This window comes from Notolepis coatsorum (genome assembly GCF_963971535.1).
Source record: "Notolepis coatsorum genome assembly, chromosome: 20".
NCBI lineage: Eukaryota > Metazoa > Chordata > Actinopteri > Aulopiformes > Paralepididae > Notolepis > Notolepis coatsorum.
This window is the reverse complement of record NC_140184.1, coordinates 41,674,949-41,687,219: the sequence shown is the minus strand read 5'-3', so window position 1 is coordinate 41,687,219 and position 12,271 is coordinate 41,674,949. Positions and strand designations below refer to the sequence as shown.

Sequence of the window (12,271 nt, the reverse complement as noted above, 5' to 3'; positions counted from 1 at the left end):
GGGAAAAACTAAATTTAATAAAACTGCCAGAGATCTTTTTGCCATCAGTACTGATCACAATAAAAAAAATATATATATATTATAAAATATATATTTGTATCAATTTCTTAGGAAGATAAATATGGGTGTTAATTGTAATAATATGCAAAGCCTATGATGGAACAAAACAATGACATAGAAATCAACCACCATGTTTTTATAGAAACCTACCTTCTCTTTCAGCACGCTAAGCTTCTGTGTGAGGTCTGCCACCGCTGTTTTCAACTCAGAACAATGTTTCTCAAAGCTGCTGCATTTATTGGAAACTTCCTTGAGCTGAGAGAAAATAGATATTAGTATCTATAACATTTGCTTTTTGAATGATCACCTCTGGCTTGCAGAAAACAAAATAAACACACAGCCTTACATTGTGCTCCGTTTGAAAGAGTTTGTCAGACACCTCCTTGTGCCGAGTTTCCTTTTCCCTCAGAGACTCCCGGAGGCTGTCAATGAGCTCCAGTCTCTCACAGGTCTCTGCTATTGTGTTCTCCTTCTCAATGAGGGAGCTTTCCAGGCATTCTTGTGTGTCACTCAATCTGAAAAGTTCCAAAGACACAAAAACAGCATTGTAACTTAAGATTTTAAATTTAAAACATACAAACTGGAAAGGCTCTTGCACACCATATGCAGGGGCGTGCACAGACTATTTGTGGGGCAGGGGTTCATGGAGGCGGCTTGCATGCGGGGTACTTTCTAAGTTGATAAGGTATATTTTTTCATGAATAGTAGTATACATTTCAGTCTTGATATTTTTTTGGAAAGGGCACTTGGGGCAAAAGGCCAGGTTCTCAAGCCCCCTTTCGGCCCTATCTCTGCACGCCACTGACAACATGCATGTACAATATGTAGAAAGGAGTACTCCCGCACTCCCGTCTTATTTGTATACATTTTATTAACTACATGGCAGTCTCCGTTTAAACTTATTAACTTACACAACATTTGAGTCCTTAGATCTTCATCAGGTAAAACTGGTGAAATTTACCAGATGGTCTAAGGACCGAAATGTTGTATGTCAATACTGTACATTTAAGAAACAGGCAAGTAAAATAACTAGATGAACCATTATTCATCATTTACATGTTAGAGTACAACGTACTAGATAGTGGAAGAATATATTAGTAATGTAATTAGTAAAAGAAACAGTGTTTGATTTGAGTCAAAAACATAATAGATTTTTAGTGTAGATTAAAGCTGCAATGATTATTATTATTATTTATTTATTTATAATGAGTCTAAAATATTGAAAAATTTCATTTTTGCTGACGATATAAATGTCTTCTGTGAGGGAGAGAACCTCCAAAAGCTAAAGAATGTTGCAGCTCAGCTATCCAAGCTGAAAGTGTGGTTTGATGCAAATAAATTATCATTAAATATAAAGAAAACCAAATTCATGATATTTGGTAAACGTGATATACAAGAAAACACACCGGTTGAACTAATGATTGATAGTATTAAACTGGAAAGGGTATTTGAGAATACATTTCTGGGTGTAATAATAGACCACAAACTCAACTGGAAACCTCAAGTCAAATATGTCAGGACAAAATTGGCACGGAGTGTTGGTATTTTATGTAAGATAAGACACATTCTAAACAAAAAAACACTGTATACACTGTACTGTACGCTCTTCCTTCCATATAAATTACTGTGCGGAGGTGTGGGGTAATACCTACAAAAGCACTCTACAGCCAATATGCACCATGCAAAAAAAAGCAATAATAATAGTCAACAATGTAGGATATTATGAACACACCAATAACTTATTTATAAAGCTACAAACATTGAAATTTAGGGACCTAGTTGATTTCAAAACTGCCCTAATTGTATATAAAGCCAGATATAAACTAATCCCAGGCAACATTCAAAGATGGTTCAGAGACAGGGAAGGAGAATATAACTTAAGAGGGAGAGGGAATCTTAAACAACCAATGGTACACACTACGCTGAAAAGCATGTGCATATGTTTGTGGAGTGAAGTTGTGGAATAATTTACCTGAATACAACCAATGGTACACACTACGCTGAAAAGCATGTGCATAATGTTTGTGGAGTGAAGTTGTGGAATAATTTACCTGAATACATCAAACTGAATAAACATATGGCACAATTTAAAAAGCAGCTTAAAAAATACACATTAGAGAAATACAGAAATGAGTAATGTGGATAAACAAAGTTATGTTATATTGTGTTATGTAGTGTTGTATTGTATTTACTGCTGTCAAGTTAATCAAGTTTTATCTTTTTGTATTATAAGTAAAAGTATATTCTATAATGTATTATACTAAATTATGTTATATCTAGTCAAATTAATGGAAGAACAAATGTAAATGTAAGGGGGTAGGGATCAATAAGCTTAGCTTCCCTCTACTCCTTTTTTGAACATGTCAACTAACTAAATACATTGCTCTTGACTTTTAGTTTATACTTTTTTTTATAGTTTTTTTATTATGATTGTTCTGTTTGACGGAGCTAGATACTGTGATTTGTTTGGAGGAATATGGAGAATACATGTTCAAAAATAAACGTATTCATTCATTCATTTTTTTATTATGTTTTTGGTAGATTTTTATTCTACCAAATCCGGCAGAGAGGAAGTATGGGAGGAGAGAGATGGGGGAAGACATTCGGCAAAGGTCGCCTGGTCCGGGAGTCGAACCCGGGACGGCCATGTTGCACTACAGTGCGTTACGTGGTGCGCCACCCTAGCGGAGAAGGGTCCAGCTGCACAGTCGGAGAGCAACACGCTGTGAGGGCCGCTCAGCAGCGCCACCCACCCAATGGCTGAATTGGTTGGAGTATTGCAGCTTGGTCTCTGTGCACGAGACTGTGAGGGATGCGCGAAAACAATCTAAAGTAAGTAACGTTACGTTATCATAACTAACACTTGTTAGTCCAACATTAGTTTAAAGTTCTGTTATATTTCAATTGCCTTACTTTACATAAATAGGTAACAGTATACTTTTGCTATGCTATACACTACAGTCTATGTGGGTATGATGGTAATTAAGGAATGGTGAATATTATGTTTAATGTAAACATGTGTATACTGGATATGAACAGCAGTATTATAGGCCTACAGCAGTATTGTACAGCAGTATTGTACAGCCAGCAATATTATACATTATTTATTATACATGACTATTCTATGCAAGTAGGCTATGTCTTAGCCCCTTTCGTGACCTTCGGTTTGCGAGCCTGGGGCTTTTGTGACCGGAGTCACTTGCTTTTACGCCGCGATTACCCAGTAAAGAAATGACCAAGCGTCATCGAGGGGCTCGGGGTGTGTCAAGAATACATCAGATCTGAATTTCAAAGATACCCAGCGTACAATATGGGTCTAACACAGCTTCACGATGGGGTCTGGAAGCTCGGAGTTGCTAATAAACAGTTTAAAACATTGTTACTCGACGAGTGGTATTTACAGACCGAACGTCCATCTCCGCCGTTGGTGTCACAGCGCATGCGCACCAGGCAGCTAATGCCGCGTTCACGTTACTGGGAAGAAGCGGAAGAACCAGCTTCCGACTGGGAAAAACCATTCATGTCAGCCTCCTAGTGGTAATTCCTACTAGGACATATGGGATTCTTTTATAGACCCGATATCTCCCACTTCGCGTCACGAATTGCGGAAGTATGGATGTGGGCGTTTCATCCATAGATATATATAGAGTCAAAGCGTGAAGGCTTCCTAGTTGTAGCAACGAGATGTCCTCTGGTTCTTCCGCTTCTTCCCACGTAACGTGAATGCGGCATTAGCTGCCTGGTGCGCATGCGCTGTGACACCAACGGCGGAGATGGACGTTCGGTCTGTAAATACCACTCGTCGAGTAACAATGTTTTAAACTGTTCATTAGCAACTCCGAGCTTCCAGACCCCATCGTGAAGCTGTGTTAGACCCATATTGTACGCTGGGTATCTTTGAAATTCAGATCTGATGTATTCTTGACACACCCCGAGCCCCTCGATGACGCTTGGTCGTTTCTTTACTGGGTAATCGCGGCGTAAAAGCAAGTGACTCCGGTCACAAAAGCCCCAGGCTTGCAAACCGAAAGTCACGAAAGGGGCTAGCTATGTCTAAGCTATTTTACAGTATTATACATGAACTATGTGCAATATGCATAACCCGTTTGTAAATCCGTCAATATTTCAGCGAGTTATGAGTATTTTTGTCTGTGCAGATCACTCACCCTCACTCAAGGCTGACTCGAGCAAGATGGCGGCCCTACGACGACGTCGCTCTCCATTGGCCGGCAGCGCGGGTAAGCTATCTAGTGTTCTATATATATCTATGGTCACAGCTGCGTGATTTCTTTCCGTAGCCTCTGTTTGCGAAGACGCTCTCTGATTGGCTAGGCCGCGTACAGCGAAGAAGAAAAGACCCTCTCTGACTGGTTTAGCTCCGAAGGGTCTCTTCCGCCTTGTACATATATTCTCTGCTTCGAAGTGGTTATGCTTTATTAAGGGGATCAATAAAGGAATATCTTATCTTAGGCATTCTTTCGAAGTGGTTATGCTTAGGCATTCTTTCGAAGTGGTTATGCTTAGGCATTCTTTCGAAGTGGTTATGCTTAGGCCCTCTTTCGAAGTGGTTATGCTTAGGCCCTCTTTCGACGTGGTTATGCTTAGAGTTAGGGTTAGCCAATCGGAGAGCGTCTTTTTCTTCTTCGCTGCAATCAAAGAGCGTCTTCGCTCACAGAGGCTACGGAAAAAAAGCATGCGTCACAGCTCGGCCCTGAGAGCGTTGCTCTCTGGCTGTGCAGCTGGATACTATTGCCCTAGCGCCCTGCAATGATTATTTTCTGTCCACTAGAGGGCATCATGGATCCACTCTAAACAAACTCTTAATTTCTCCCAAAACAAAAGCCGTGTCTTGTTTCGCCAAAGTGATCCTTTCAAATACACCATCTTGTAGCGAAGAGATTTTTTTTTTTTAGCATGGACTGGTTGTTAAACAAGGTAGGTAAATACTTCACCTACAAAACATAATACTGTTCTGACAGCAGAATATTGATGTAATGAAGAGATTTGCTGAAAATACCTTTTAAATGCATAGGTTTATAAAACCGGTGAAGCTAAAGCACAGGCCAGGTTTAGTCAACAAAGAAAATAAACAATGGAATAACAACAGAGTGGCTGCTGGTGGTGCAGGGTTGAATGAGTAGGAAAAAAATATTTTCTCAATCAGTGCTGGCATCACAAGAATAACTTCATGAAAAGAAACAAAGATTACCATACACCATATAAGGCTGCTTGATTTCCCCCTCAACAAACAACGTTTCACATCACGCTGGAAGCTTCTTTGATCAAGTAAAACAACAGTAACTCGACAAGACCTTCTGATAGCAGGTGTTCATAAGAAGTGTTGGAAATTTGAACAAATACAGTTAGAAAAAAGTTATTGCATCTTTAAATATTAGCTTACCCTTTGAGCTGTTCATTGAGACTTGTGACTAGTAGCTGGTGTTTCTCTGCATCTCTGTTTTGCTGACTCCGTAGGCTGGCTAGTTGGCCCTGGAGTCTCTCTGACTCATTCTGCAAAGGAGGTGGCAGTGAAGAAACGGTCATGGAAAGACCAAACACTCAAAGCCGTGGGAAAAGTCACACTCACTGCACACTGTAGAGTAACAGTGCTCTCAAAACAGCATGGAAGGAGCCACAAAATGAATTATGCTTAATGTTATTATTAATATTAAGAAGTGCATGCTCCTTTCATGATGGTTGGATAGCTCAGTAATGAGGTGAAATTGAATAGCCATACTCAATAAATTTGTGGCAAAACATTGCACCTGCTTATTATAAAATTACTTGCAAGTCATAAATACAAATTTTTTCAAGGATTAAACAAGCACACCAAACCATTAGCCTTCACCGCCGGAGGTGCTCTCTCTAGCACACACACACAAACACACCTGAGAGACCCAATATGGCCGCTCTTCTTCATCTACATCAAACGTCACCTGTGTTAGAAGGGTTTGTTACAAGATCCTAGACCTCTGGGAAAACATGCAATTAACTGAATATCAAAATATTGTAAGCAAAGCCATCCAAAAAACGGAGGTAAACAAAAAAGGAATCAAAAAGAATAAAAATGTAAGAAAATGATCATGCATGTGTGATTTTTGGTGTACATGTGAGGTCATGATTAAAATGATATTTCCAAAGAGTATGCATCAGACAAATTATTTGACAAGTGGGGTAGATTTAGTTGAGAATGAGCCACATGAAAGTCCATGAGGCACCAAATCGTACCTGTAGCGTTTCGATGCGTGCCTGCAGCTGCAGCCGGTCCTCTAGGTCCTGACAACGATCCTCCAGCCCCAGGATCTGCTCCTGAAGCTGGTTCCTCTCCAACTCCAACTCCTCGACTACTGAGCGCAAGCCTCCTACAGGACAGGGAAGGGTGGAGGGGAAGGAGGGAGTCACAGAGCAGAAAGCGAGAATATCGCAAACATCAGCGGCTGTTTGAGTTACGTTTTTCATAACTATCTCAAGACTAAGAACCATATAACTCTGTTTCAAGCTTTCAGAGGAACTGTTTTCAAACATTATTGAAATGGTACATATCTACAAATGGTAAGAGTGTTGTGTTCACTTATAGTTAACAGTAGACCGTAGAGTACTTTCTTGTGATACTGTATATCACATTTCATTTACACTGCAAAAATGCAAATACATGGGCTGTCCAAGACAATTCAAAACAAGAGTTATAATGGTTCTTCGGTGCAAGGGTTGAATTGTAATGATGAATCTCTGAAAAGTGCAGGTGAACAGAACTAACAGCTGATAAGCTGTCCATGAGTAGAAAAATAGTAACAAACTGAAATAGCAAAGGTAGCCATTGATAGTAATTTGAATGAATGAGTGAGTGAGGATGAATGAAATAAAGAAATACATTGAGGATGCAAACCCAAATTGGGAGAGATAAGGTAAAAGGTTAGGGGAATCAAGCAACCAAAAAACACAATCCACTTTTCAAAAAATCTTGTTTTGAATTGATAGCTTTGTAAAAAACACAAATTAAATAATTTCTCTTTTTTGTGCGTACAGTATGTGTTTTGGTTTTGTTCCACAACATCCTCCACCATATGAGACAACCCACTGCCATGAGTCACGAAACAAGGAAAGATGAGGGAAAGAAAAGGATCAGGGCATGCAAGCGATGGAAAAACCAAACACTTACCACTGATGAGGAGGATCTCTTCACCTACATTTATTTGAACTGATAAGAGTTCAGTGCACTCAACATGAACGACAACCAATGGAGCCAAATGCTAGGCAGCTCAACCAGCATGCACATGTCCAAAAACAAATATAGCTCAAACTCAAGCTGCAAACCAACATAATGGGTGTGTGTATGACGGAATCCGAGGGCAGAGCAAATAGACCAGAATTTCTGGTCTTCTCTAACGTGTTTATCTTGTGGGATGAAATTCAACCAGTATTACAGTACCAAAAGGACAAACAAGGGGCTAACAAGCTAATGCCCCTTGTTAAATGCAAATTCAAACTGCATTTAACCCCTTAAGCCCGAGGGGCCCCGTACCGGGCCAAGATTTATTTCACGTCATAAATAGATTAATACAGTATTAATTAATGTAGCATGCGCAAGGCATGTGCGCTGCTTTGGATGGATGAATTAGCATAAAGTTTAACTCAAGTGAATTGTTACGGTGCACAAGCCACACCAACGCCTTCCTATTCACAGCGACCCTTCCCATCATGCACCTTGTGGTTGCATATGCTCCTCTACAATGGAAATTAACTGAATGCAGCCAATTTAATGCAATTGAAGCTGCTAGACTTGGCTGCTTTGGGTGAGAATAGGGCATAATCTGTTAAGAAGGGGGTGCTGAAAAGAAACTGGCTTCTGTTCCTGGTGCTTTGTGCGCATCAGGGCACTTCCACTGGCTGTGTGTTGCTTCACCGTTACTTTTTCTGTCTCTATATTGGCCAAATTATGAGTAACAATTGGGTGTCAACCTTATTTCAACAACTACAGTTTGCACTGACTAGTTAATAGAACAAGGACACAGCAAAGTGTGTGCCGCCACAAGGGGCAGAGCAGCTAACCATGAGTGAGTGAGTTTCTGATTGAGTTAGTGACATCACCAGTCATAGAAATGCTACTTTGTCTTTGCATCTAAAAAGAAAATAACTACAGAAAATAACTACCTATCGTAGTCAACCATGTCTTTGCTAATTATGTGTATGGAGAAGTCTCAAAGCAGTGATAACGCTTCTTCAGTACAAGAGCAGGATTTGTGGGAATTAACCTGATAAGCTGTAGGGGACCTTGCTGTTCTCGTCATAAATCGACCAATACAGACCGTATTAATTAATGTTGCGTTTCTTTTTCAAATGTAGCCAAGAGTAAAGACCCTAACCCAGGGGTCTCAAACTCGCGGTCCGCGGGCCAATTGCGGCCGGCGGGATGATATTTTGCGGCCCCCTAGTGGACGTCAACGTTTAGTGTTAATGCGGCCCGCGCGCAACTGTTTGCCGAGTCGTTGCGCGAGAGTTGGACGTTTTATTTATTTTATCACTTGTAGGCTACCATAGCGCAGGCTCATGACAGCAACGTTATGTTAGTGACTTGGTTGAAACGTGATTCCGGAGTGATATCAAGTAAAGTGGAAGCAAATGCATCCTCGCTATCTCTCTCCTCTGCTGCACTACCACTGTCTGTCTGTGTACGAGTCTAGTCCAATCACATACGCGTCCCGTCAGCGGTTTTCCCGCCACAGTCTGCGAATCAGAGGCAGAGTAGGGGAGTAGGGCGGGTCTTCACAGACTGCATGTCGTCTCTCTCTTTCAGTTCAAGTCGGAGCAGAGTTGACAGCGCATCTAGAGTAAACTCGCTCCCAGTGAGATAAATGTAGCTATTAGCCTATTTTCGCCAGCAGGCAGCCAGCAGAAAAATATGGCATTTTCAAAGATGGTCAGAAAAAAGAAAAGTCGACTGCAATTCAGAGGTGAATGGACGGAAAAATATGCGTTCATCCTGAGTCCCAGCCAGGGGCGTAGCTGGAGATTCTGGGCCCCATGAAAGTATTAATTTGTGGGCCCCCAATCTATTAAAAAATGTGGGGCCCCCAATCTATAAAAAAATGTGGGGCATTTGCTGGGCCCTTGGAATCATCCTAACCTCCCCCCCAGCTACTCCCCTGGTCCCAGCACCAAACCAATTATGTGACTATATTCCAAGAAACGGTAGCTATTTGAAAATAATGTATGACTGAAGTGATGGAGACCATGTTTGAAGGCAAACAAAAGCAAATCCCCCTCAGATCGCACAGCAACCAGAATAACTGAAATACTGGCACAGTGCATTTCCATAGCTGTGGATGAGTCCACTGACACCACTGAGAAGCCTGAAGATAAGATTGAGAAGATTGGATCAGTTGTACTTTTTTTTTGAATACTTGAAACTCTTTTTGTGGAATATTTGATGCGGCCCAGCCTCACCCAGACTCTACCTCCAGCGGCCCCCAGGTAAATTGAGTTTGAGACCCCTGCCCTAACCCTATCAAAACAGCAGTCAAAGTGTATATTATTTTCAGCACTACGTTTGTTTACCAATGATTATTTTTTTCTTTTTCTAATTTCTCTGTTTTTCTCCCGTCCCAATGTTAGTCGTTGTGCCAATTCCCCCCCTCCCCTACCTGGTTGTTGTTCGCATGTTCTCCTACGAGTCGGTACAAGGGCGTCCCGAGTCGATCGCACGCTTCCTCCGATACGTGCGGCGACAGCCAGTGACGTCTTTTCACTTGGCAGCGAGGACTCTCATTTGGTGAAGTGTAACGCGTGGGAGGGCACGCTATCTCCACCAAGTCCTGCCCCCGCTGAGCAAGCGCTGAGACCTGACCTGTAGGCGTCGCTGGCCACAACGCCAAATTCTCACCCACCAGCTTCCCACCCCCTAATACTGCCAATTGTATTAGTATGAACGACCAGCCAAGCTGGTAGCAATGCTGAGAGCTGGGCTCGAACCCAGCATCTCCTGCATTGGTGACGAGTGCAATCTCCGCTACGCCACCTGACCGCCCCTGTTTACCAATGATTTTAAGTGTTATTAGCTAAATATGAGTTCATAAATATCTCTGCGCATCCCGGTGGAAACCGGATGAATTAGACATGAGGAAATAAGGAGTCATGAAAGCGGTTGTAGTCCTATGAAAGAGGAGACCCAGGGCTTTCGATGGGCTTTCAAATTTCATAAAACTACACTACCCAGCTCACGCCAGCCCATGTCAAACTTGGAGCAGTCTGGTGTGAATTCTTTTTTTAACATTGTTTTTCGTGATTATGTCTCACGGGTCGAATAAACCTGAACGTTATTGGGGCGCCAGGGTGGCGCACAACGTAACTGCGCTGCAGTGTAACACAGTCGATCCCGAGTTTGACTCCCGGACCCGGAGACCTATGCTGCATGTCTTCCCCCATATCGTCTCCTAACTTTCCTCTCTGCCGGGCCTATCCGAAATAAAGCAATAAAATGCCACAAAGAAATCTTCAACGAAAACTGAGCGTTATTGCCATAAAATAGAACTTAGTTTGTTTCTTTACCTTTCTGTGAATGTCAATGGCAGAGCATTTTTCATTACAAAAAAGTAACTGTACTTCTTTACTTCATTCACGGTCTTTGCTGCCCTGTTACGGGCACCTGGTGATACTAAATCCAGATTGAACTCTGCCATTGGAAAGAGATTTGGCCCGATTCATAGATGTATGACTTAATAAGGTAATTTATAGGCCTGATATTCTTTATTCTATATTCAAATTGCATGTGTCCGGGTGGCAAAAGCCAGTACTGCATCTACAAAGATTTGTTTGTACACTTGATCTCAAGAAGGTGCTGAATGAGCTCAGTGGCAATTTTCCACATCTGGTCAATGTTAGCATGGTGTTATTCACCATCAAAGATAAAAGAAAATTAAGGAAAAGTATAATTCTCCTTTGGTTCATTACAATTTACTAAAGCATAGTAACAGACACAATATTTCTGATACTGGGAATACATTCCCTGAGGTCCATAAATGTCCCTATATACCAGGAACATGAAAATGGACCTTGTAGAAGTGGAGCAATCTTCCATTTACTTGGGTATGTACTTTTAGGCGAATGTTCTGAAAATATGGCTAGTGCTTAAGAGGTTAATGGGTTAGAATAGAAAAGAAAAAAACAGCCACAATCCCACACTTATAAACAAAAATAAATACATTTAAAAAAGCGGCAGAGTGTTATGTTGATGAATGACAAAAATATATCAACCCAATGACAACTGAAGATGAGCCAAAATGGTGGCTGGGTGAAAATATTTACACCAGACGGACCATGTGCATGCTAGCGTAAACTGTCTAGCGGGCCTCACACCTGTGTCAGGGGTACTGTACTCGGGCCACCAACCTCCCATATTCTCCCCCTCCATTGGGGTTGTGCTCTCTGAGCCACTGCGTGGGTCCTGGAATGACGACTGGCCACCAAATTCAAAGTCCTCCTGCACATGGGGAAACAAACTTGTTTCAGAGAGCAGTGAGCCCTCATCAGCATGACAAATTGTTTTAGTATGTGAAGTACTAGACCCAACTACAACCTCATTGAAATCCATTTAGCAAGTCTAGCAACACACACACACACCTGAAAGTTGAACTGTTGTTCTCAACCACATGTTGTTCTTCCTGTTAAACCATGCAGTTGTGAGCCTGTTTTTGTACCTGTAGGCTGCGCTGTGCAGGGGCTGACAGCTTCTTAGCCCTGTGTGGGCCAAGACCCTGGGCCAACTCCTCCTCCAACTCCTGCTGCCGACTGGCCAGCGCTGGATCGGAGCAGCCAGGAAAGAACCAGTCATCCTCAATCAGTTTTGTGCCACAGGGGAAGTGGGGGGGGGGGGGTTATAGATATGCATTTATGATGGAGGAGAGAGGGGTATGGGGGAGGGAGAGAGAGAAAGAAAAAGAGCGAGAGATAGAGAGAGAGAGAGAGAGAGAGAGAGAGAGAGAGAGAGAAAGAGAAAGAGAGACAGGGTGTGGAGGAAGATAATGGTTTGAGGGGTGATACGAGGAACAGGTGGTGTTGGATGTTGTGAAGAGAAGAGGCAGACAGGAAAGCACTCCAACTTCAACACTACAGTTATTACGCTTATTTAACACACACACACACACACACACACACACACACAGACACACGGGTACAACACAGCGAGAGTCGCTGATTCGAGAGAGAGAGAGAGAGA

General features: G+C 42.0%; 1 protein-coding gene across 1 annotated transcript in view; it reads right to left on the bottom strand.

Annotated features, from left to right (window-relative positions):
- Positions 1-12,271, bottom strand: part of LOC311246928 (uncharacterized protein) — a 139,983-nt gene that overhangs the window by 39,067 nt on the left and 88,645 nt on the right. Inside the window, exons 15-21 of the mRNA XM_084337183.1 lie at positions 11,754-11,854; positions 11,413-11,536; positions 6,289-6,422; positions 5,949-5,996; positions 5,462-5,571; positions 407-575; positions 211-315 (exon numbers count right to left, since the gene is read on the bottom strand). Of these exons, the coding sequence (XP_084193309.1) occupies positions 211-315; positions 407-575; positions 5,462-5,571; positions 5,949-5,996; positions 6,289-6,422; positions 11,413-11,536; positions 11,754-11,854 (791 nt within the window). The remainder of the gene's footprint in view (positions 1-210; positions 316-406; positions 576-5,461; positions 5,572-5,948; positions 5,997-6,288; positions 6,423-11,412; positions 11,537-11,753; positions 11,855-12,271) is intronic.